The sequence below is a fragment of the Colletotrichum tamarilloi genome (assembly GCF_030869305.1).
Source record: "Colletotrichum tamarilloi strain Tom-12 chromosome Unknown Scaffold_6.1, whole genome shotgun sequence".
NCBI classification, from domain to species: Eukaryota; Fungi; Ascomycota; class Sordariomycetes; order Glomerellales; family Glomerellaceae; genus Colletotrichum; species Colletotrichum tamarilloi.
The window spans coordinates 1,778-26,839 of record NW_026849389.1 but is presented as its reverse complement, the minus strand read 5'-3'; the positions used below and the strand labels follow the sequence as shown (position 1 = coordinate 26,839).

The 25,062-nt window shown below is 50.6% G+C and overlaps 8 protein-coding genes across 8 annotated transcripts; 5 read left to right on the top strand and 3 right to left on the bottom strand.

Moving 5' to 3' along the window:
- Window positions 1-3,457: 3,457 nt before the first annotated feature.
- On the top strand, window positions 3,458-4,909 carry CTAM01_02549 (F-box domain-containing protein; the record flags this gene model as incomplete). Its single annotated transcript, XM_060518587.1, has 3 exons — window positions 3,458-3,505; window positions 3,588-4,311; window positions 4,773-4,909. 3 exons carry the CDS (start codon window positions 3,458-3,460, stop codon window positions 4,907-4,909), a joined length of 909 nt encoding a protein of 302 aa, XP_060386390.1.
- A 1,003-nt stretch (window positions 4,910-5,912) lies between these two features.
- CTAM01_02548 (uncharacterized protein) lies at window positions 5,913-6,158 on the top strand (the record flags this gene model as incomplete). The annotated part of the gene is made up of 1 exon (XM_060518586.1): window positions 5,913-6,158. The coding sequence occupies one exon, from the start codon at window positions 5,913-5,915 to the stop codon at window positions 6,156-6,158; it is 246 nt and encodes an 81-aa protein (XP_060386389.1).
- Window positions 6,159-7,228: 1,070 nt separating this feature from the next.
- CTAM01_02547 (major facilitator superfamily transporter) lies at window positions 7,229-9,144 on the top strand (the record flags this gene model as incomplete). Its single annotated transcript, XM_060518585.1, has 3 exons — window positions 7,229-7,498; window positions 7,553-7,936; window positions 8,005-9,144. 3 exons carry the CDS (start codon window positions 7,229-7,231, stop codon window positions 9,142-9,144), a joined length of 1,794 nt encoding a protein of 597 aa, XP_060386388.1.
- Window positions 9,145-10,850: 1,706 nt separating this feature from the next.
- Window positions 10,851-11,619, bottom strand: CTAM01_02546 (uncharacterized protein; the record flags this gene model as incomplete). Its single annotated transcript, XM_060518584.1, has 3 exons — window positions 10,851-11,034; window positions 11,105-11,325; window positions 11,458-11,619. 3 exons carry the CDS (start codon window positions 11,617-11,619, stop codon window positions 10,851-10,853), a joined length of 567 nt encoding a protein of 188 aa, XP_060386387.1.
- Window positions 11,620-17,890: 6,271 nt separating this feature from the next.
- On the top strand, window positions 17,891-19,538 carry CTAM01_02545 (Mch2p; the record flags this gene model as incomplete). The annotated part of the gene is made up of 6 exons (XM_060518583.1): window positions 17,891-18,089; window positions 18,146-18,243; window positions 18,292-18,423; window positions 18,481-18,605; window positions 18,663-19,058; window positions 19,118-19,538. 6 exons carry the CDS (start codon window positions 17,891-17,893, stop codon window positions 19,536-19,538), a joined length of 1,371 nt encoding a protein of 456 aa, XP_060386386.1.
- A 402-nt stretch (window positions 19,539-19,940) lies between these two features.
- Window positions 19,941-20,739, bottom strand: CTAM01_02544 (cysteine dioxygenase; the record flags this gene model as incomplete). Its single annotated transcript, XM_060518582.1, has 2 exons — window positions 19,941-20,387; window positions 20,443-20,739. The coding sequence occupies 2 exons, from the start codon at window positions 20,737-20,739 to the stop codon at window positions 19,941-19,943; spliced, it is 744 nt and encodes a 247-aa protein (XP_060386385.1).
- Window positions 20,740-22,075: 1,336 nt separating this feature from the next.
- Window positions 22,076-23,325, top strand: CTAM01_02543 (uncharacterized protein; the record flags this gene model as incomplete). Its single annotated transcript, XM_060518581.1, has 3 exons — window positions 22,076-22,365; window positions 22,441-22,504; window positions 22,561-23,325. 3 exons carry the CDS (start codon window positions 22,076-22,078, stop codon window positions 23,323-23,325), a joined length of 1,119 nt encoding a protein of 372 aa, XP_060386384.1.
- A 326-nt stretch (window positions 23,326-23,651) lies between these two features.
- On the bottom strand, window positions 23,652-24,841 carry CTAM01_02542 (uncharacterized protein; the record flags this gene model as incomplete). Its single annotated transcript, XM_060518580.1, has 4 exons — window positions 23,652-23,992; window positions 24,060-24,127; window positions 24,223-24,340; window positions 24,397-24,841. The coding sequence occupies 4 exons, from the start codon at window positions 24,839-24,841 to the stop codon at window positions 23,652-23,654; spliced, it is 972 nt and encodes a 323-aa protein (XP_060386383.1).
- Between the last annotated feature and the right edge of the window lie 221 nt (window positions 24,842-25,062).

Genomic DNA, 25,062 nt, shown 5'->3' with positions numbered 1-25,062 from the left:
CTTGACCTTGATGGTGCGAAATGACACTGTGCGAATTGATGACGTCGGGTTGGGCGCGACGAGGGGCAGTCGATTGCAGTGAGATGAGGTTTACAAACGAGAGCCGCCTTTTCTCTTCTGGAAGGTGAAGTTGAGGAGAGGAAAACGGTGGGTGTTTTGGCGGCCGGGGTGGAGCCAGGACAATCACGGGTGCCCGCGCACGGGGTGTGGGTCCCGCCGGAAGGCAGGCACCCCGAGACCCCGTTCTCTCCCTGGAATTGGTCTGGACCAAGAAGCACGTGACCATACACCGGAAAGATTGTCACCTAACGGGCGAGATGTGATGTATCAATTCGCCTGGCAGCGTGGTGTTACCCAAAAGTACCTCCCGGTGTAGTGTATCACAGCAGGGTGCCTGCTGAGGTATCTACTACCTTGGGTGCAAAGATCGCCAAGGCAAGAAGGTGACTCAGCATCCGAATCTTTAATCGAGCCCGTCGACATCTGAAAGGCAAAAGAAAATATGAGTGGGCAGGTGTTGAAGGATAGCGAAGCCGGAAGGCTGTGAATGTTTCCCTTACTTCCTATCCGGCGTCGAGATGCATAAGGATGACACTAAAACGATGCTGGGCTGTCTACACCTAAGTATGGGCTCAGTGGTAGAAGAAATGAGTTGGAGAGCTGACCTAGGGTAGCTCAGGTTCAAGGAGCTTCTCAAAGTGCGCAAGGAGATATGCGTATCCCTGACGACCATCGAGAGGTTGAGGGAATTGCTCTCACAATGTTGGCCATACGCTCCTATGCCAGCGTTGAGGGCAAGAATCCTAGGATATTCACTCCCGGCACTAACTATCGGAAGCCTTTACTGCCCATGCAATCGTCACCATCATTACGGCATCCGCGGGCAACGCGGCTTCGCAATCGCTTTGGATAGGTCATGGTTGCGTGCCGGGAGACCAGCTTGTACATTGACCGCATAATCAAGCAAAACCTCCGTTAAGCGACGCACCGTTGAAATGGCAGCAACCAACAGACAAGACGCGGCGAAAATCTCTCCAAACGACACTGCCTTCTCGCATGCCCGTCACCTGGCACCATGTAGATGCAGGAACACAGCTCACGGTGCGATGTCGATAGGGAAGGACCGTCAACCTGGGCCACCGATGGTGCAACGTGGACGCCATCGAAGATAACTATACCGCTGTGCTGACTTCTCGAGATCTATGTGGACGACGACAGAAGCACCAAGATGGAACTAGACCTGGAATTGCTCAACACCGACTGTCGCACGACGAGGTCGACGATTAGATCACGCCAGGCGGCCATCTACTTCGGAACGAGGTCCCAGCCTCCGCACAAAGTTGAAGCCTGGTGTGGCTCGATTCCTCGCACCCTTAGCCCTGCGAGAGCTGCACCGATTATTTGTCCATCTACTCAAGAGTTTTGTGATTAATCCAAGACAATCTATCGACATGTGGGGGGCCGTAGAAAGATGGGTCGCGGACGGAAGCAGCATATTTTCGGCTGGCGTCTAGTATCTACTTCTCCGACGCGCATAGCCCGACATGCCCCCGACGTCCAGGTTGCTATTCAGAGCCCTACAGTCGCGCTGAGTCCTGCTCTCACTCCCGCGTAAGGATGCAGGTGGTTGAGAAGCGTGAAATCGTGTAATGTGACGATGCACTCCAATCGGATAAGATGCTGAGTTGATAAAGCGTTACGATCCGACGGCAGGGTCATGGCGTCGATCATGTGACGAAGAAGACTGAGTGACCTGGAAGAAGAAGAAATTTCCCTTGCCCCTCTTCTACATCATCTCCTTCTCGCGCGAGTTGTCAGTGTATGTATCATACGTGGTGGGACAATGATAACAAGAAACAAGCGCATGTGTTTTGGGAACCATTCTGCATATGTATCGCAGCCTCAAAACCCCTAGCAGTGTACTCCGTTCCTGAGCTTCGGCTGAATCAGGATTGATCGGCCCCACGACGGCGCAGTAGGTAACGGCATGTCACGCCATGCGCGTTGTTATCTCGGCGGGCCGGACAAGGAAACGACAGAAACAGGCGCGACGGGAAGCAGGGGCGTGTGGAGCCTTGGTGGGCGTGTACATGGCCCAGGCGTTCTTCGAGAAGGAATTTGGGACCTTGTTCGCTCATAACTCGGAGAGAAAGTAAAGCATTCGTGACGCATGCCAGGTTCTTACAGGGCGTGCAGGGCTGGAAGGTCTGGACCTGAACTGCGAAGCTAGGACGAATCCCGAGATTGAGGCTCCCACCGCCTGTTTATTGAGTAGTGCGAAAGTGGGTTCTGACTCGAGAGGCTCGTAAGACAGTTCGGATGGGGTGATCATGATGTTATCCTGGGAGTCGGACAAAACCGGTAGATGACGGTCAATGCCGGGCATCGAGCTGGTCAAGGCTTCTTGTTTTCGTTTTCGTCGCTTTGAGCTTGGAGGCGCAGGCGATTGCAACTTTCGTATCTGGGAAGAATGAGTCGATTATTGAACAATCTTAGACCTCAAAGATAACAGTGTCGACAACTGGTTTATTCTGATTGAGAACAGGTACTGCTGACCTCCACTGTCTCTGCCGGGTGGATGTTGGCGAGGAAAGTGCCTGCAGAAGCGAGAGAAAAAGCGGTGCAGCAGGATCTCTCGCTTCGTAGACACGCTTGTTCAAATCGGGCGTGGCGCATGAGGTACTCCTTAGTCATCCAGCCACACTTGCCATCACGATAGGAGCCACTCGGAAGGCTGCCCTGGTCGCCATTGTCCAACGGAAAGAGCCACTTCAGAGACTCACCGACACTGACCGACACCGGGCAGGCGGTAACTGGCCGGACGGACATTACACCGGATAATGTCAGGCCCGTAACGGCCCGGCATTCTCCACTCATTCATGGGCCTTGAAGGTTGACAGGCCCAGTTCCCTGTCTCGAATCATCCAACTTTTTGGCCGACATGTCACCGCATCCACTTTGTTTTCGACGCTCCCGCGACCATCAACCTTGCATCATCAGCCACTTCGCGCCGATGATTTGCACCAAAAGCACGACCATCACATCAGTATCAATCGCGCCACAAAGACCCTAATCTGCAGACACACCCTCGTCATCGCGTCCCCTATCCACGGACAGGACCTTCGTTCCTGGCAGGGTCCGCGTCAATTGGTTACTGATCCGTGAGGATACACTTTTTGCCCTGCCTTTCGGCATCTCCACCTTATCGGCCTGTCTCTTCAAGATACCTTCACCTCGAATCCGACCAATCTCTCTAGCCACCCCTCGCAATCTCAGCATACACCCCCCTTTTCGACATTGCTTCGGACTCATCGACAGTTACTTAAATATGACCTGCCTCGACATGTCCTCGGGGCATTATTCCGGTCCTTCCTAAATGGCACGAGCCTTAGCTTGACATAGCAACTACACTACTACAATCATCTTACATCTTTGCCATCAAACTACGACGACCAACATGTCTGGTCTAACTCTAACAACACCAATCGACTCATTACCCAATGAGGTAAGCACCTGCCGTTGCCCATCACAGCAGAGCGCCAACACTCTTATGCTACACTCCCGCTAACTACCTCTGCCCTGAACAGCTTCTCATTGCGATCCTATCCACCTTTGAATCTCGCGAGCTGCTGCCATTAACGACCGTCGATCGCCGCTTCAATGGTACCGCCACCACAATACTGCAACACCGCCTCCTTCATACCGCGAAGATGGAAGGACACGAGGTGATGCTGGAGAGCTACCACCCAAGTGCCAGGAACTCAACACCGTCAATGACGTGTAGATTTGCAGGCGTTGACTTCCTGGGATACCAGTGGACCGGCGAGGAAGATATGGACTTGCGTGATCTCTCCCACCTTTACTCCCACTTCCGCCCGGTCGTCTCCGAAGAGACGCGACGCATGCGGAGAGTGTTTGGTCGACGGATGCCGGGCGCCCCACTCGAGCAAGAAATCGGCGACCAGCCAGTTGTCCAAGAACTCATCCTGGATGACGGAGAGCTCTTCTCTCAACTTTGCACAACAACTAGCTTGGTCAAGTCAGGTCCGAACCCTGGTCTTCTCGCTAGCCACAGCAATATTGAGAATGGCGTGGTACGCGTATGGAGACACTGGCTAGCAAAGGCGGCCGCCAGGACAGCCATTTGCCCAGCAGGGCAAGGACCAATCGACGAGAGCACCATCTTGTGGGCCGACGCTACGAAGAATGTCGGATTGCGATTCAGCGTTACCGATATCACCAAGGAGCGTCTACCTGTCTACCGCGGATTGGACGAGGATGCTCCTGTCGCCTACTCTCTGCACTACCAAGGTAAGATCACCATGTCCAGACCCATGTGGCAGGCAAGCGGCAAGCGACTAACTATGACACTAGAGTTACTGGTTCGCACAAGCCAAGTACTGCTGGCGATGGAGAAATCAGCAGTCCAAGAAGTTGTCGACTCAGGTAAATCAGCCATCATAGCTTCATGAAAGTTTCTTCCGTCCGGCCAAGACCGGGCCGGTTAAACACAACACCCACGACTACCCCAGGGCGCGCAGTGTCGACGAGCTCAACTCGCAACATCAACATCGAAAAGTTTCGAGAAGTGCAAGCAAGTGGGCCAAGTCCTCGCAGATCGGTATTGGCTCGGTCAACGTTGTCGCCGCCTATTCTTCCTAGGATGGAACGCCTCCCAGAACTTGGCTACTCAGTAGCGGCCACCTTGGTGAAGACGAACATCCAGCGTCAGAATACCCATACCACTATCACATCTCTTCCGACTCTTCTAGACCACTTTGCTGACTTTGCCGTCCTCTTCATAGGTTTTGTCATGCAGCTCGACGCGAAGAGTGCCCATGCAGTAAAAACCGTCTTGATGGCACCCGCTATGCGACCATTCCAGCCTCAAGCGGTTGCTGTCATGTGAAGAAAGTCGTCATGTCAGGACCCCGGCAAACTTTACATCAGTGACTGGCTGTCACATTCTGTCCATGCACAAGGAACAGATCAAAAAACGAACTGAACAGATATTTCGGGGCCGCCGGAGAGCGAAACACGTCGCTTGTCTCTCGTCGAGGTCGCAAGGCCAGCCACGCATTGCATGAGTTGCATGCATTGGATACAAAAGAATCGACGTTTCAGCATCTTGGACACATCGTCATGCGCCTGGCATAATGGGGGAGGAAGGGCGACCAACATTGACTAGAATCATTCCGTCGCGGGGACAGATACACTATGGCATTTGGCAATGGCGTTTCGGCGAATTCGGTCTAGACGGCGTTGCACCGCAAAGGCCAACAGCGGGGATGCGGATAGACAAGAGGGATGCGTGGTTTTTGAGGATATACATAATGACATAGAGTTCCACGACCTTGACGAGATAATTGCCAAGGCCACTCGGGATGTTGAATTGAACAGGCGCACACCAGAATCTGGTGGATTTCCCCTTGGATGACACTCCATACACATCCGACCGCTCCATGTATGATCGTCGCTGCGGGGGCAATGCTCCAGCAGAGCGCTGTGGAAGAGGGGCAATAGGGCAGACAAACAACGAGGAACATGAGTTAGTCATCCGCTTGCCGGCCGTTGAGGCGGTCGATCCCGCTCGCCGCAAGTACGTTCTCGCCAGGTTGATCCCGCCGACATGATGCCAAAGTCATTGATCAGAAGATCGACGCCTGCAGCGCGGAGTATGTGGTGCGATATTGATTCAGCGGTGGTAAAGGGTCTGCGAGTCTGAGTTCAACTTACAGCATTCAACGCCGGCAACTCCGTTGCACTCGTACAGCTCTGCACGGAATCATTGGCGGCACCTGACGAAGCCGGCTTCTTTGGTCGCAAAATACATTCGCGGTTGTACGGAGCCGGAAAGACGCGCTCTCTCCGAGGCCAATTCAACGCTGACGCCAGCAGCAAGAGCCGCGGGTATGACTCTGCGCAGTCTGACAAGGATCCTTGTTCTTTGGTGGTTTGCGAAACGGCCTGCAACGAAGGGGTTCTCCTCCGACCCATGGCCAGCGGGCCAATTTACCGAGCCCGGCCCCAAAGAAACAACAAATTTAACTTGGACAATGGCTCGGTTAGTGCGTTCTGTTCCAAAAGGAAGAGCCTCAATTATGCTGATGCCACACCGTGGTCTCGGAATATTGGCCACACTAGATGGCAGGCCCTGAGTGCGAAAGGCCGCCTGGAACTGGTCGTGGCCATGGCAAGCGGGTTATTCGCAATAACATATCATCATCAGCTCAAGCGAAATGGATGCTTCAATTGAAGCTGCGCCGGGCTACACGAGCGCAGCTTTCGCCCCGAAGTTGCAATCGATTGAACGCGCGTCAACCGTTGACCATCTGTCAAAAAGTCAAAACGGAATGGGGACGGAGAAAAGAGCCGAACTATGCTGGTCGTCATCTGGTGTCATGGGTCTGTCAGCTCCTGCGACTCGCGATCGACCAACTTTGATTTCAATTAATCTTGACTGGACATTGGCCACCCCATGCGCCACGAAGATGTCGGCCGACATCGAGCACCAGAGACCGAGCCGTCCTCCCTGTGCTTTTACTCTCATAGTCGACATTATTTCCACGCAATATGATACCTGGCCGGCGAAACAATAGAGCCAGGCCCAAAGAAAAGGTGCAAGAGACAGAACTAGCATCAGGAAGGTTTCAGCGCGTCGTCTGCCCAGGCCGGCGGTGGTCCAAGCACGCATCGGACGGGGGCCGTTTTGACAGGGCTCGGCATCCTTGCAACCATGTCTCGTCCAATGATGGCGCGGAAGACCAGGCCGAACTCCTGGCCATCGCCGTTTTCACGACATCTGGTATCCATAAAGACACACATGTCGGGGGCCTGTCATGCCCAGGGCCCGTGATGTTGCATCATGTCGCTTGCAGCCGGTCAGAAACTCGAGTCCCTGTTGACAGTTCTTTTCCTCCACGAAGGCCAGACATTGACTGTAGTTTTCCATCTTTTATCATGAATGAGACTTTGTATCGGCTTAGTTGCGTAGATGACCCGATCGTCTGATATCTAATCTAATTAACCATATTCTCTTTTAGACCCTCCCTTTATTTTATTTTTCGTTTCTTCATCCATACATGTACTTCATTGACTGGCCGTAACCTTCGCTTTTCCCCGCCTTTACTTCTCTTCTATCCTCACTGCTGGTTCAGTTTTTAGTTTTACCGGAGCTGGGCTCCATTTGTGCGACAACGAACCCCGACGGGAAATTCAGCAATCGGGAATGATGGAGAGGGATATGGAAAAGGGCGAATTTGATCCAGCGCGGCCAGAAGAGAGCCATGCTGCACCGGAGAAGGCCCCGAGGAGGATGTCGCTCGCGAGACCGCCACCACCGCCCCCAAAAGACGAGTCCGCACGACCGATGACAAGTTCGACGAAGCGCCTGTCCTTCTCGACGACAATGAGTCAGCGGAAGATCAAGTACGGGACCGGAAGACACTCGCAAACAGAACTGAGTCCTCAGCCAAACGATGACCCAGAGGATCCGTTGGTAGGTGCCGTCCAGCATCTCACAGTGGGCGGAGACTGACCAGCCTTGTCACAGAACTGGCCGCAATGGAAAAAGGAACTCAATTTCGTCGCTCTACTAATGACTATGGGCCTGATCGGAGGGATGAAGACGGCATACATGAGCGTCAATAGTGTTCTCGCCGTCAGATTTAATGTCTCTTATACAGCAGTGGCATCCTTGACTGCCGTACCACTCGTCCTATCTGCCTTCACAGGTCTCATCAGCCTGGCAGTTTCTAAGATATGGGGTAAGAGGCCGGTCTATTTGGTCTCGGTGGTGTCGATCTTCATCGGCGCGATCTGGAACATGCGTGCGGGCAACAGCTTTGGGCAGTGCATGGGAGCGCGCGTCTTCCAGGGCCTCGGCTGGGGTGCCTTTGATACACTTGCTCTCGGTTCAATACAGGACACGTACTTTGTGAGTCGGCTGAATGGGTTGCCTTGGCACAATGCTGTTGGCATAACCATTCACTAACGTCCATGTAGGAACATGAACGTAGCGCTCGCATCACGATGTATCACGTTCTTTCAATTTCAACGACCTGGGGTGCCCCTCTGTTCGGAGGCCTGGCTTCGTTCAACGCGGGCCGCTTCACCATTCAATTCGACATCATCAATGCCTTTCAGATCATTGCCATACCGCTGATCCTATTCGGGGCTCCCGAAACGGCTTACGATCGATGGTCCAGTAGCAGCGTCGCCCAAACCCCTGCCTCCGGGGTGTCGTGGATGTCGAAGCCTCCAAAGCCGCTCGGAAAGCCTTCCGTCGAGGAAGTCAAGGCTTACCTGCGTACCATGAAGCCTGTATCTTTCTCCGGTATGACGGATGTCCGGACGCTTCTCCAGGCCCCTCGCGCTTTCGTCGCGCCCACGACCCTGCTGCTCTTCGTCATCACCTTCATTCCGTACTGTGCGCTGTGGAGCTTGACGGAATCCCTGTCGCTTCTCTTCTTCCCCATGCCATGGATGCTCCGAGAGAACAGCATCGGGTCGCTCATGGCAGCGCCCTTTATTTTCTCGATACTCACCGCTACCGGCCTTGCTGTTTATCAAAAACGACATGTTGGATACTCCCCCTACCACACCTTTTGCACCTTGGCCGGAGGAACTGTCCTCGCGGCTACTGGCATTCTTGCGTTTGGGCTCAAGACACACGCCGTCATGTCCGAGGTGGCTGATGAGGATCCCGCCAGCGTCTTCAAGTTGGATGGCGTCGGCGCACATCTCTCCTTCCCTCTTCTGTCTTTCTTACTGGGTTTCTTGGCGGCAGGTGTGACGGTTGTCGACACCGCCATCCGTCCCATCATATGGCGCTCGACGCAGTTCACCTCGTCTAATATGAACGTGTGCCTGCGGAACGTGGCCGATATGAATGCCGGCGTGACGTGCTGGAGGAACTTGTTCGCTGGCATCTTTGTCATGACGGTTCCTAATGCCATTGTCATGTGGGCTGGCTTGAAGTCAACCGTCATCGGCCTCGGCGTCGCCCAGATCTTGGTCGCGATCGCGGTCTGTTGCGCGTGGTGGTTGTACGACGAGCAGGTGAGGAGAATGGACGGGCACGTCATGGGTCTGGTTGATTTGAGTATGTTGAAGAGGACTGGGAGCTTCTTTGACACGGATTAGGGGCCGTGTGGATGTGTGATGTTTTCGAGTAATGGTTGGGAGTGATGGAATAACGAGTCAAAGACGGATGAAGGGAGTGAGTGAGATATTAAATGTTGTGTCTGGCTGAGTCGGACTCAGTAGGGGGCCCAGGACAGACCCGGATGTCTGCGGGTACCTACAAACGGAACGAAATTGTCCCACGACTTTCTTTTGTTGGAGATACCACCAGATTCGGCGGCAAGTAGTGCGTCGGAGGGCCGGCGGCGGGGGGTAAATGATGAGAGATGAGGGAAGTTGAGAGTGAAGATGCGGGACGAAGAGAGGGAAGAAACTGGGAAGCCGGCGAACCTTTTGAAGCATAAAAGATGATTCTATATAGTCTACCAGTCGACTTGGCAAAGGGGGAGGGGGAAACACGAGTAATGGAAGGACCACGTTCATTATTGCTTCTTATGAGTCCATGCCAAAACCTGAATACATTTGCTGATTGGAAAGCACGAGAAACTCAAGGGTGTCGCGGTTTGCTTGTTTCTTTTGTCTTGTATTTGAAGCACGAGGATGTAGCGTGGTCCTGGTCGAGGGAGATGAGGGCCTGAGGCGTTATGCGTGGATGGGATGGGATCGGGGAGGGATGGAGGGTCTCTCAGTTTCAGGGCGGGGATTTGTGCGAGGTGGGCTTTGTATTGGCTGATGGGGAGAGCAGATGGCTTGAGGAACATACATAGAGTTGCGATGCCTTGTCGCCCTACGGAAAGGAGGCTTCATGGACCAGGGGAGCTTTGAGATTGTGATCCACGGAGTCATGGCTATAAGTATGTTGCATCATTGTGTGTATTTGGCAGTCTGGTAATCAATCAGCATGGTGTGATGATGTCTTTTTGGACTGTCTACCTAGAACTTTGGTACGTGGTTCTAGAATGGTGACGGGACAGATTAAGATCGGGCTGTCAGGCTGAAGCACGCTCCGTCTGATGTTCGGACAGAGTCGAGGTTGGAATCGTCTGATGTTTGAGGTGGTTGATGTGTTGCGATTGGCCAAGTTTGTTGGTTTGATCGTCTGGAGTATTGGTGCGAGCGGAGGATTGGGGGCGTCCGTCGTCTGATCTTCGCGTGGGGGCCGCCAGGGAGCACTTGGTGGCTTATGCGGATTTGGAAAGATGCGGTGTTGCTTTTGGCTTGACATCTTATTGCGTGAAGGAAATTGAAGGTTCATCTTTGTTGTGGGAGTCGTGTTTATTGTCGTTTTGCAGATGCTTTCGAGTCTCCGTCTCTTGAAGTGTGAAGTGACTCTCCAGGATTTGTTTGACTGGGAGGAATCTCGAGGACTCAACAGAGCAAAGCTGTCTGTGGATTCTGTCATTGTTATCAGTGCTCATAAGTTAGTTGTCGACTTGCGAGATCTCAGGAAACAGTTTAGACTGAAGTGTGCTTGTCTATCATTACTAAAGTAGGTATTTCCCTTGAATTCGTCTCCTTGATATTCCTCTCCTTTCCAAATACGCCACCTAAATACAGTGCATCATCAACTGGAATCCTCTCTAGTTTCTCCCCATGGTGCCCTCAGCCGCCCTTGACGCAAAATCCCTTGGAATATTATGTACCAATCCCTCACCAGCCCAAGTTTAATCCCTTCAAGACCGGCTACGTTGCTCATTATAGTGTTGGCGCAAGAACGTTCTCGTTCAAATTCGGTTTACTGGATGGCGAAGCTGATGCTTCTTTCTTTACATCCTCTCTGCCTTTCTTCTCGGCTGCGCCATCTCCTGGTCCTCAACAGAACCAGTCGAAGTGATCTCCTCGGTGTGCATCGGTGCCTTGCGGTCGAGTGAGACGCCGCGGGTCGTGCCAGTGCGGCGGAAGTATTTGAAATCGACAAAGGATACGACGGCGGTGTATGCGGCGAGAAGGCTATGAAACGAAATCCCAGTCAGTTCCCATGTCTCGAGGCGGGCAACTCGCATGCCAATGGACGACTTACTTGAGGAAGATACCGCATCCGACAATAACCCAGCTGAGGATGCAGCTCGTGCCGACGCAGCGCTGGATGTTACCCTGGATGGACATGAAGACTACAGCGCCCCAGAAGACGGGCTCGAGGCCGTTGAGAATGGCGTTGGCTTTCAAGGACGCCCAGCCCCGGCCTCGGGCCCAGTGCTGAGTTGCGATTTGGTAGATGATGAAGACCATGGATTTTACAGACTATGTAATTACTCACGTTAGCAAACTATATTCCTCAGTTCCCGTCATCGGACAACTTCGCCAGAATTGGTCTGAGTCGTCTTGATGTCCTTGACGACTGCGGAGAGAACGTTTGGGAAAGGTAGTACTTACTATACCTAGAGACATGGTGTTTGTACGGGTCACTGGGCCGCCCTTGAGGAATATTCTGGCACCGGAGAGGCCCATGACGATGTGAATCACAATGATTTGCACAATGTGGACCTTCATCATGTGCCGATTGTCGAACAGGGGCATACTGGCGAGTTTGTCCATCTTTGCTTCGGTGATTGGTGCTACTTAGCGGGCGATGTGTGATGATGCGCTCGTTGATGGTGAGAAGGGGTTCGAAGTACTGAGGCTTTTCGGTGGTGAGAATAGCTTGATGCTGCGATGTTATGATATCCAAGATGCAAAGGGGATGAGGGAGGCATGCAGGTTTCTATATGAATTATCCACGCCCACGAAAGTTTACTCTATACGCGTACGGCCTTTCCAAGGCCAGTGTAATGATGAACCGCATCATCCGCAATTGGTTTGGAAAAGCTAGCATAGCGAAGAAAACGCCCAGCGTCAGTTAGAATGGCTGTGGTTGGAACGTCATGTCACTATCTCGAGGGAAAATGGCAGTGCAAATCAGCCCGTCGGTCTCGGTTTGCCATGGAAGTGGGCCCTGGCCAACCCCCTTGTTCTCAACCTACCAGCGAGCTTAATTGGCATTTCTGACAGCGGAGCGACTACCCGCACGCCGGCCCCAAAAAACCCAAAATGTCGGTCTCGGTTTACTGTGGCTTGTTAGACCCTGGTTCAATTAAGCGTTTAAGGTTCTGGTGGCACCGGGCTAGCCGTAAAGAGTCTCGCTGCCAAGGAAGAACCTAGACATGGTTGGTGACGATCTGCCATCTGAACATTGGATTGTTTGCCCCGGGAATCTGGTAATTTATGAGGATTTGAGATAAATGACGAATGATATGTCTTGAAATGTGTCCGTTGGCTGTTGGGATGCTGCGATGTCATAGTCTCGTGCCGGTTGAGCCTTGAGGCTGTTCATCTTGCGCGCGCGGATGTTTGCTTGACCGGCCGAATCTTGGACTTCGAGCCCCTTGGCAAACAACCCTCACAACCTTGACCAACCTTGAAAGCCCCGAATCCCCTTGCTCCACAATTGCTCATCATTTTCCAAATCATCAGCTTACCTTACGGCTTACCGTACATGAAGATGGGTTTCCCAGAAAATTAAGATTTGGTGCTAGACCGCACTTACTCTGGAACCTGAGGGGGAACGATTGGTGATTAGCAGGCCCGGATTCTCCGGTCAAACGGCACTAACGGCAGTCACAGACACTCAAAAGACGCATTGCGCCACGTCGTGAACTGATTCTAGGCTCTTCGGTTTCTCTATCGCGGGGAAGCGACAGAGAAACTCTAAAAGCTTTTCGCCGACCTAATACCCTTTTAAGCTTCAATTCATGAGAAAACGGAAGGTGCAACGATCGCGCCTTGAGATTATGGATTCGTGGAGTTGAAGACGAAGCGGAATGAGTTATCCCGCCTTCTTGTCTATAGTAACTTGCTTGTTCTACTCCCAGAGTAGCATTTGGCAGAAAGCTTGATTCTCACGAAGTTCAGATCCTGTATGTATTCCGCCCACATCGGATTTACCTAAGTTCCATTGGCCTTACTGGGAGCTGCCTAACGCAACTGTTCTGAATGGGTTCCCCTTGAATGCTCAATTAGAAACCGAGGCGTTTTTGCATGCAACCAAATAATTCGATATGTTGTTAAGTACACGTGGGAAAGGCTATGATCCTGATATTTGGCTGGGCACGTCAAGTCTCCATTGGTTAGGTATGTCGAGCTCAACGACACGCCGCCGAGACGGAAGTGATTTAGTTTACAACGAGATATTTACAAAAGATCCAAGAACTACATCTCGCATTCTCTCCACAAACTTCAAATGAAACGATGACAAAGATCAAGGTTTCGCATGGGCTCCACATGGTTGTCCATCAGCTGCCTTCACGAACCGCTCACTCTCGATAACGAGCTGAAGGGTACATCGGGACACCCTTGGTAGGTTCACTAGAGCCGAAAGACGTCGTATATCTGGCTTCTAAGGGTTTGTCTTCCTAGAGATGGATACATAAGCAGAGAGCCCCCTCGCTTTCTCGAGCAGGGCAGCTTGCAACATATTCTCTCAGTGAACTCGCCCGTGCCAGCGTTATCCTATCGCCTTACACTCATACCCATTTCAGTCAGGACCCTAGTCAAGTTCTAGTCTTTATTAAAGCTCCCAATGGGTAGTACTCCATATGCCGCAGGCTTTCACTAGATGCTGCAGCAGGCGTGACGGGGATTGTGACTTCATGGTCAATCATCCTGTCCGGATCAGGAGAGGATTTGGTCCTCGCTTTGACCAGCACAGATTGTTCTGCGATTCTTGTTAAGACGAATGCTTTCCTTTGTAGAGTTGTTTTCGGTTGGCTAAACATCCTCGTCGACATGGGGACGAGCGTCAAGGGCCTACCCGAGGATTGAAAGGTGTCACAGTCTGAGAGCGCAACTTTCTCATCTTTCGGCAGACGTGACTCCGATAGACTTGCCATGGCGTCGCTCAAGGATGTCGAGATGGCGGGGAAATATTCTTCGGTAGCAAGGCTTTCGCTAGTTGGGGGTGTTTTCCCGTCTTCAAATCGCCATGCCCATCCTGCACAAGTCCCATTGCGAAGTTGGAATGCAGTCATACCCAAGGTTTGTGCAATAAGGCACTGTTCGCGATCATCCAATTCGTGAATTTCTCTGGCATAAGCCGGAAAGTGACGCCTGTCATAACTACGTGTTGACCGGGAATTTGGGTTTGCTGATATATCCCATTCTACGCGCACGGAAGTGAAGTATCGATGAGCTCGAGTGACCAAGTTTGTGACTGTCATATTTCGTACAGCTGTGAAAGTGATGCTCAAAGCTAGACAGCATGGCATCGGAGTGGGTTTGAATAGGGTTCTGGGGATGTGATACTAGAACCTTTTGAGGCAATGCGCCGGATCCTGGAATTCTTTAGAGACAAGCCTTCGCGCTCGCTTTGCAGCGGAACTTTTTCCTCGGAAAGCTTGCTGATAAAAAAACAATCTCCCCAATCAGGGCGACTGACTTCACGTCGCAAATAGACCACGTGCCTGGACCGCCGTTGTCGACATTTAGGAGCGATACTATGGAGACGAGTCTGATTCAAGCTAGAGTTGGTGCGGGTGCCCTTCATAGAGGCTTATCACGGTGTTCAGCCATTAATGACCAATTGACTCTCTTGTTGGTCATGTCAATGTCGCCGGAGTCGTTCATCGACCCCGATAGAGAACGAAAATCGGCACAGCCACCAAAGTCAGAAGACGGATTCGCACAGATGCCTTCATATCGTTGCTCAGAGACACCGCCCAGTTTCTCAGCTTCATTTTGCTAAGAAAACTTAGGGAGAAAAGTGCAGTCTTGTAGTATCACTTCGTGAAGACGATTGAATACTGATCTCTATCCGCGCATAGACTCCTTTGTGCCACAGACTGTCCAGTACCTATCAAGGAAGACTACCTTATTAGGTGAACAAAGGCTCTTGTAAAGTCCCATCACCGAGTGAACCGGCGGCAATTCTTCACGTCACGCGAGTAGCAGCTGCTTTTGACAATTAATTACCGGCCACTTATGGGCATCACGGAATCGGAGAGGTGCGAGTGGCAAAGTTCGACTTCTTGATACTAGCACAACCTGGAAGTGAATCGGTGAGTTCGGCACTGTTACTCTTGTTGGTGCAGCACGTGTCCACCCAGGCCCAATATATGCCTGATTGCTTCGTAATCTCATATGTCTTGGCGATCATCGCGACCCCCTTTTTTGTGAAAGCGACGGTGAGGCTTTGCATGCTTTTCTTATGGGACACATAGTCTTCATCTTAGACATATGAGACAGAATAGCATTTTTTTTCTCTTCGACTATGCATGGAATTCGAACAGGGCACTTATGAGCCACATACTGATGATTAGGATAGTAGCGATTTGGGTCGGAAGGTGATAAGATTTGAGTTTATAGTCGGTGAGGAGTAAGATGGAGTTCGAAGCGAACATTTGCCTTGGCTAAGAACCATTGGTCTGTGTGGGTTCATACTGTCAGCCTACAGATAATCGAAGCCATGGGCCAATCGGACTCTAATTGACTATTTTCGACGGATGACATAGCCTCTTGTATTGAAATCATCAGGGAGTATTGAGTCGAATGCGTGCTTGGGATACATGGGGCGTACCATGTAGTCAAAAAGCGTATGCTATCGTGTGATTACCCCTTGAAAGCCTGATCTCGTTAAGTTTGATCTTTTGCGCCTTTAAGGACTGAAAAAACCATCACATAGCCTCTAATTGTTAGAGCCTCGTCACGTTTGTATGGGATGATGACTTGTTCTTTTTGTCAACCTATTGCCACCAAATTCAGTCAGACCAGCCTAGTCCAACGTCACATCTCAGAACAGTTAGGCATGATTGCCAGCCATGTGCACTGAAGTTCAACGATAGCAGAATATTGCAACACGATGGTCTATCTTAATTATCCAATTCGTGTTTGAAAGATCTAACACGAGCTCATGGCTGAAGGCAACTCAAGTTTGGTTGTCTTTTTGGTAGTGTTTCAAATAAAAGAGGAATCTAGAACAACACGTGTTGGTTATCATTTCTTCTGTTTGGTCTAAGCGAATCTTGTCCACGATTTGGCTTGAACAAGTAGTCCAGCCTGCCGTAGTTCAGGCTGGAAGTTTGGCTGAACAGGTGTAGTTGATGGATAAAGTCACATGTAAGCAATGATCAGTAACATATCTTCCAGTTTCACCAATAGTCTTGGGCAGCTTTCCTTAAGCTCTTACTTGTATATACTTGGATCAATAGGACCGACTTTAAAGGCTTGAATTCATCCGACGAGAAGGTCTTCCCGTAACGTATTCTCTTTTGTTGAAAATAGCACAGCAAGAAGCCCATCCGAAAGAAAGGGCAAAGAAGACTGGTAAGGAGATAACAGCGCCTAGGATGGAGAAGTTCAAGACCCTCTGATTCGCCCATGATAATCTGTAGGGCGAATAATGGCACAATTGATTGGCACGCGCGGATAGTGAGTACAAGTAATCAACACTCTTCACGCTGAGCGAGCACCAGTGCGATAAAGTCAGCTCATCTCGTCAGCGCATTCTTATTCCGTAACGTTACATGGATGAGTTGGCCTCAAGATTTGCCAGGACCAAGGCATTGAAGCGCGTTCTTGAACATACTGAGATGGTGGCATCTAAGCCGCCATCCTTCAACTAGGTAAGGTAAGCAACGAGTGTTTCATCCGAAAACATCCTTCTCGCATATCATCCTTCCCTCTTCGTCCATTCGTATCGAACAGTGTCGCTGCCTAGGAGTAGGGAAGGGAGCTACGTCGAGAAGGTCTCGGATCACTTGAACTAACTTGAGAATCAGCGGGCGACTAGGTAGACAGACGGGCTATGACTCGAACCCCCCACGTAGCTAGTCTCCTCAGATGTCGGAGGCTGAAATCACACCGCGATCACCGTTGGGCGCAAGGATAATGATCCATGAACCCTCTGAAGGATTAACGGAGTTAGTCGAGCTGCATATTCACCGAGACGAATCTTGCACTAGGAGCATAATATTGCTCGGCCCGAGACCAGTAAATTAGATGATTGGCTACGAAAGCGTCCGGTCGGGACTAAGAGGTCTCCTGTCATATTTCACATTGTCTGCGCCTCTGTCAAATATGTACTGTTAGCCGTCAAACAACGGTCCAGTCTTACTCCATATCCCAAGGCGGGCAAGTGCTTTGGTTGTCCGTGACGGTCACGGCGTGCGGCTTCAGCCGGCACTCTGGAGTGGACGCAAATCCTTGTCGAGCCATTCATGATAAGGCATGCCGCGTCGGAGCAACGGGACCAAAAGATGAGGCACAACGGGATGCAGGGGCCTCAAAGGAGATCTTACTTGGCACTTTTGCCAACGAATAGGCGTCGACCTAATCGTAAAACGTGCACAAGCGACCAGGATTATGATCCAAAAAGGTTTCCGTCGCTCAAATTTCGTGAACAGCGGCTCACGACCGAGATCCGCGCTTCCTCAGACTGCACCGAGATCCGGTTTGAGCAGTACATACAAATACTTTGCCATCCGTTCTTGTCTAGTCATCGCCCGGGAGGCGTGCACTGGGCCAACGTCTCGGTTCGCGCCGGGATTAGCGGCAGACTTAGTGTCTTAGGCTAAGCATAACAAGACTCATGGCATGTTGGATTGATCTTTCGTCTATGTTTGCCAAGTCAGGAAGCCCAACATTCAAGCTTACGTATACTTGTAAGCACGACCAGCTTTGGGGTTCTAATCCCACCTCCTACATACCTTCTCTCACACCTAATTAGTCCATTTCCAGGAATACCAGCACCTACAACAATCGGGAGTGGCTGTCTTCGTGCTGCTTTCTACACCATCCCTCTCGTCTTTTCCGCACCCGAATCGCCTTTCGCACAACGATGATCTCGAGTGAGCTGGAGAGGCAGGCGCCGCTGCCAAATGAGAAGTCGGTGAGCACGGGACCAGTCTTGGTGCCCGACTCTGCCTCACTCAGTGAAGAGCAGCATGATGGCAATGAGAATCTACCCCCTCGAGACAGTGGAAGAGCAGCTTGGACGAGCCTCATTGCTATCTCCGTCATTGCGATGGCAACCTGGGGTGAGTCAACATAAGAGTCGCTCTGTTGCAGGCCATTTTGACAATCATGAATATAGGCTTCGGAGCCACTCAGGGTGTGTTTCGAGAATACTACTTCAAGACTCCTCCTCTACAAGGGAATCAATTAGTCGCTTCTACAGGCCTGTTAGTAGTGGTAAGGACGCTCAATGTTCATTTATACCACTGACCTAAGTTTTGCCAGGGCCTGTTGCAAACTCTGCCGCCGTTTCTACTCAAGATCATCACAGCCTACCCTCACTATAGACGCTACATGATGTGGAGTGGTATGGTGCTAGTGGTAGCATCTTCAATTGGCGCTGCTTTCTCGACTACTGTAAGCGGTTTTCAAACAGTCTTTGTGTTCAATCGAAATGTTGACAGTTTGTCCCAGGCTGTGCAGGTCATCATGACACAAGGGCTCATGTATGGATTCTCGAGCGGCCTTCTCTTCGCACCTTGCTTAAGCTTCGTGGACGAGTGGTTCCTCAAGCGTCGTGGTCTTGCCAACGGCATATTGTATGATGCATAGAACCTTATAGCCAACAGAAGGACTAGCTAATTTGATGGTGGCAGTTTCGGAGCCCCCAACATCGCGGCCGCCGGTCTTTCTCCAATATTTTCCGTCCTGCTCAAGCGCTTCGGGCCTCGTACAACCCTGATTGGATGGGCTGTGTTTACAGCAGTGATCATATCACTTGGCATTATCTTCGTTCGCCCTCGACGTACAAGTAAATCGGAAATGGAGGCTGCAGCTCGACAATCATCGTCTACTACTAGAGTTTTCAGAAAGCCAGTGTTTTGGCTCTTTGTTCTTTCGATGACGCTGCAAAGTCTGGCAAACAATTTACCGGCAAACTACCTGCCCAGTTACGCCACGGACCTGGGTGTCTCGCCGGAGAAAGGCGCCTTGTTGGTCACATTCCTGTCGCTGTTTGGGATCATCGGTCAAATCTCGCTGGGAGCCTTGACGTAAGTAAAATGGACCTCAAGTCTACGTATGACTCGTTGCTAATAAATAGATACAACAGAGATGCGATCGGACCTTTGATACCCATGCTGCTGAGCACCCTCGTCAGCAGCTTTGCAGTCTTCGTTGTATGGGGATTGGGTATATACTACTGGAATATGGTGATCACTTCGATCTTATTTGGGGCATTTGCCTTTAGCTTCATGGTTCTGCGAAGCCACATGGCGGCAATTGCGGTTGATGATCCCGAGCGGCCGGCCGAGGAACTCTTCGTTTCCGGCATTCTCCTATTTACCAGAGGTGTCATAGGTGTGGCGTCAGGCTACATAGCTGCGGCTGTTCTTCAAAACAGCGAGAGTATTGGAGTACAGCCTGGGTACGGCGCTGGAAAGTGGCGATCATTCATCATTCTCCTGGGGACGACAATGACCGCAGCTACCCTAGGAGCCTTTGGTCTATTAAAGAAACGGAAGACAGCTTAGAAACTTGCAATTTCCTCCCCAACGATCAATATATCAAATCGATTCAAGCATCAGTAGATATACTTGAAAGTGGTATTTGAAGCCTGCCTTCGCAATGGGTGCTCATAGGACACAAATCTGATTCCGGTGATTAAATGGATTTGACAGCATATCGGGCAATCGCTCGTACTTCGCCAGATCCGGGAAATGAAATCGCATATTTCCTTTCTAGCAAAACTCTCGAAGGTCCTCCCTATGTTTGTCTTTGAATCAAGACGATCGCATACTTCAGACGTCGATTGCTCATTCACCAAGGTAGTTGAGAATTCAGGTTTGGTTTTTAGAAGACCTTGCAGCTTGGCAATATTTTGGTGAAAACAACCCGAACATATAGCGTTGAGCGTATACTTCTAGTCTACAATTTCAAAGTAGAGATGGTGCCAGTTTCTTTGTTACACTGGCCAGCGCGTCTGTATCTCGGTGGCCATGAATGGAATAGTACTCGCAGTTTTTCACAAGAGTTCCCTTCCCAGTCTCTGCGTCAAAGACGTAGCAGCCATTCTTGACAATATTGGGCGGCGTGTAGAGATGGAGCGAAACAGCAAAATCATTGCTGTTGTTCCACATCTTGTGCACACCTTGGTCGTCGCTCATGTAGGCCACATGGTTCTCTGTGTAGACTGATTCCAAAGCCACATGCATGCTATCATTGGTATCATTCAAGGCGGCTGAGTCGGTTCCCCGGTTGGAGTCCTGAGGAAAGTCGTAGCGTGTCTCCGTCAGGCTTCCTTTGAGGATCTTCATCAAGCAGTGCGCGTTGCTATGACTGTGGATGGGGCTTCCCTTTCCGGGTGTCCAGACGAGGACCAACTATATCCACACAAATTAGAAACAGACGAGCATCTTTCATGATCACAGGTCTTACCAAGTTACTCTTGCCGTTACCCTCATCTACGAGGTTTCGGGTATATGCCATGCTAGGATTGGCAAATGCAAAAGCTCCCCATTCTTTCTCATCGCTGGTATAATTCTTCATGAGATCCATCAACAAGTCAAGGTTGATATCATCACAGGTCAGCCCTGAAGAACCGAGAGCGTCTTTAAGAGCTTTCACAAGCTCATCGAACTTGCCAAGATGTATGAGGCTAGTTGTGTCTTCAGAATGCGGCATTGTAAAAAGCTTGGACAAGTGTTGACGCCAGTCAAGATCAAGAGGGTGCATGAAACGGACGAGAAGGCGGCAAATATAATCTTCTGTTTTCAACCTCTGCATTTAGTATATAAGCCATGCTCCCAGGTACATTTTGATACCTCGAGATAAAAATTAGCTCTAGATGTTACGGAAATTCCAATCTCTAGTCATTTCTTGAGTCAGCCTAGTTGAGCTGCCTGCTACCGGCCTGTTCTCAGTCGGGGGCTGACGTGCATAATGATGGTGGCAATTCTGTGATTATCCCGATAACAATTTGGTTATCAACTCGCTTCGTTTTCATATTTGAGTCGAGCAGGGAAGCGGAAGTAACCAGTGATGTGAAAGTGATTGCGCCGAGAAGTGGCTATGACTCCATTCCGATCCTTCCCCCACATCCTCACCGGGCCATCCTCTCCCTGCAATGCAACGCTTACTTTCCCGTTCCGCCGCGTTTTTGTCTTAGCGGCGAACGCCTCCCAAACTTTGTATTTGCACTTTCCTTTTCCAGTCATAAGTTTGTCGTGATTGTAAGACAGATGAACATGCGGATATCGGCTACCGATTGCCGACAGCTTCTGAGGGAGTGAAAGCGCTCCTGTGCGACAGCCGCGTGGGTACTGGAGAATACAAGCTCAACGCTCCCACATAAGAGTCTAGCCCGGTTGAGACACCGCCCCTGCCCACCCCCTCGCCGAGCGCTCGCAGCCGCCTTGTTCCGACTTTCAGCCTCGGCTGGACCTTGGCGCCTAGTGATACATGTACGATATTCACCAGACGAGAAGTTGAACATCATAGGCTTGAAGATAAGCCCATAGAGCGTAGGGATTCCCCCAAAAGTTCCGTAATCTAGGCAGTCAGCGGACGCAGCCGTGAGGCGCATGTTGCTAGCACTTACGATCTAAGACAAGGAGCCCGAGAAGGCATCGGAATACATCAAGAGTACATTGTAAAAGAATGGAAGATGTATCTTATGGCTCGAAGGGGAGACAATATACAAATTCGAGATGTTTGTCATGTCATTGAAATGTATCCAGCTGAGGCCGAGCGAACAAGATCATGGCCTGATTTCAGATAAGACAAAGTAGATTGGAAGATGCATAGACATAATTGGTCTCTGCGACGGTTATAGGATCAGCAAGGCGTTGAAATGACACGTAATCCAGTGTAGCTATACGTAATATCGGAGTTGAGCAAAATTGTCGGCCGCGAAGAAAGACGATCCCAAGATTGCGACTCATTATCATATAAGGTAGTTATATGAACTACTTATCCAGCGAGCCCGCCTACCTTGAAACCTACTCCTCTGCACCGTCAACAGTCGTAGTGCGTTTACAACATCGCATCTGATTCCTCTCACCTCTTCAAGATGACCGTGGCTGGTTCAAAAAAGATGGATGGTGCTGCTGCCCCTTATGCACCGACTGCGAACCTAGATACCGTGGTTTTTTCCAAAGTACTAGACCGCGACCCAGCGACCATTGACAAGATTATCTCTGCCTGCGAGAATGTTGGGTTCTTCTACTTGGACATTTCGGACCAGTATTCTGCTACAATGCTAGAGAATCTTGACAGGTTGAACATTGTCATGAAGGACTGGTTCGACCAGCCAACAGCCGCGAAGCGCAAAGAGCTGGCTATCAGCATGGCATCTCATGGGTTTGTCAAAGCCGCCCTTCTAAGCTAAGTGCCCGTTGATTTGCTTGCTGAAGCTAATTAAAATGTTGCCCTTAGATACAAGCCAATCGGTTCACAGGCTGGGACGCACGGAGGTCGAGATGGCTGGGAAGTTCTTAAGGTAAGTATCGGTAGGACATGTGGTCACAGACAACGACGATTCTAACAATTGTACAGACGGGTAGCTTTGAACTGGCCGGTCGATGGGGCTTACCGCCAGTGGTGGAAGACAACCTCCAGACATTCATCTCTTTCCAGAGCCAGTGTCACTACATTACTCGAGTGCTCCTTGACCGTATCTCGAACGCCCTGGGGCTGAAGGGAGCGCAGAGCCTCAACCACTTCCACAGAAGCGACTGCCCCTCCAAGAGTGCCCTTGCATTCTTGCATTATATTCCCATGGATCCAACTGGAGGTTATGCCGGACATAATGTTCACACAGACTATGGCACCTTGACACTTGTCTTTGCGCCCCAGTGGGGTTTGCAAGTCCTTTCAACTCCCGAAATATCCTCACCGTCCTCAGCCTCCTCCTCGGCGTCTCACGATTCAGACGAAAGCCTCGATAGTGGCTACCACAGAGGACATAGTCAGGGCCACGCCAACAATGAGCCCCTGAAAGAAAAGGCGGAAACACCCATGGAGTGGCAGTATGTCGAGCCACGTCCCGGCTGCGCGGTGGTCAATGTGGCTGATGTGCTACGGTTCTTGACGCACGATAGACTGAAGTCGGCAGTGCATCGGGTCCTTCCGTTGCCCGATGTGGATCGCTATTCTGTCACCTACTTCCTAAGACCTAGTGATGATGTTGAGTTTATCGATGGAGAAGGTCGGCTGACAAATGTCATGGATTGGTACGACCGCAAGAACAACATGTATGAGGCTTCTTATGGGAATCAGGATCGGTCTTTGCTCATTGGCGGGTTGTATAAGGAGGTGTAATGTTTCTTTAGAAGGATTGTTCTCTGTTCGACTTCACAGCTTCCCGAACGGGTATGTACCAAGTACGTACTTGTGTCAAAGTTGTGCTTCTTCTTTGCAATCTTCTGTTCGCTCTCTCCGTAGCCTCAGGTCATCTAACTTGACTGTATGTTCTCATCAATACAGTAATTGATGGTTGTCGTCAAGTAGAAGCTTGCATGCCAAACACCTTGGTACCAATCATCATCTTAATGACATATATACACCTGACATAAGTACCAGAATACTCCATGGTGAAACAAGTAGTCCTATTTGACCTCTTGGAGCCTGACCAGGCGGCATCCATGCTACCCCGAAGGTACGTGTGCATGAAGCTTACGAAGTTCGACAGCTTCCTGGCCCTCGGCTCGATATCGATCATCCGCTTCCGTTCCTGGCTTGAAGATAGGAAGAATCACTGTCTCGCTATCATGATCGCTGTTGATACTTGTTGCTCGTACATTCGAGAGGTTGGCACTCTGAAAGACTCCGTCGGATTTTACGTAGTGTGCAGCAGAGGGATGGTAGGATGCAAATGATTTTGCAACATCCCGTATCAGTACTCTCAGTACCGGTATGGAGGCTGCAACAATCGTCGCATTGGGTTCTGCGTGAATCCAAATGCTCAAGACGGCAAGCCGGCGAGAAACTGCGAGAGATAGCTTTGTCAATATTCACTTGCGACTCAAGTTAAGACACATAGAAACAAAACTGACACTCAGTTCCGACAACTCTCGTGACTTCAAGAGCTTCCACAGCTTTGAGAACAGCAACGATTCCTGCCCTACCATTGTAATCAGTGACCCTGAAGATAAGGTAGGTGCCCCGAGTAGTTTGGCAGACTTGTTGAGGCAAAGAATGAGTGGTTATCTCACTTACAGCACACCGATACTCATAGCAATCGCGACGCCGGCTTTCTCCCGTTTGACCATTTGTAAGTCCCATACCGAGTAAATTGGAATCAGAGCTAGACCGAAATCTGTCACCGCGGAGACAACTATTCCCAATAAAACGTTAGACCAAGACAAGCCCAGCTTCAGTAGAAGTACTCACTGGACCCGATCATATTCATCCAGGTGCCGCTGTTGATTGACCAGCACGAACCAAGTGAGAACGCGCTCTCAGCTCCACAAGTCGGTCTCCAGACCAAAATTGTGTGCACAAGGCACATTATGTCTGTCATGCAAGTGATCAGGATAATCACAGGACGCAACCATCCTGTCGTGAATCTCAGCAGGGTGAGGGCGAATGAGGTCTTGCTGAAAGCTAGGGAAAGCTTCATTGCATTGTCGGATGCCAAGTTTGCGGGGGTAATGATGGGCCCTGACAGAGTGGTAACTAGGTAACCAGATCCGAAAACGACTGTTTGGAGTGAGACCCCAATCATTAGGAACATCCATCCTATAATGAGGAGATAATCGTCCCACCACATCATTCTAGTACGAACTGATCTACAGTAGATTCGGAGCACGAGAAAGATGGTGGACGTTGATGCCATTATCCATATTGATGCGAGCACTGTCGTCGTCAAAGATGGGTCTCCGGAAGGCAAGGGGTGCTGTGTTGGCATGGTTAGCTACACTATGCTTGAAGGTTCCACGGCATAGATAATTGATAGAGGAAGGAAGTAAAGGTTAGAATGCGCTCTGGTCCTAACCCTCGAGCACACGGGTTACTTTATGGGGGCGGGCGTAGTGCTCAAGTCTTCTTTTTCAGGTA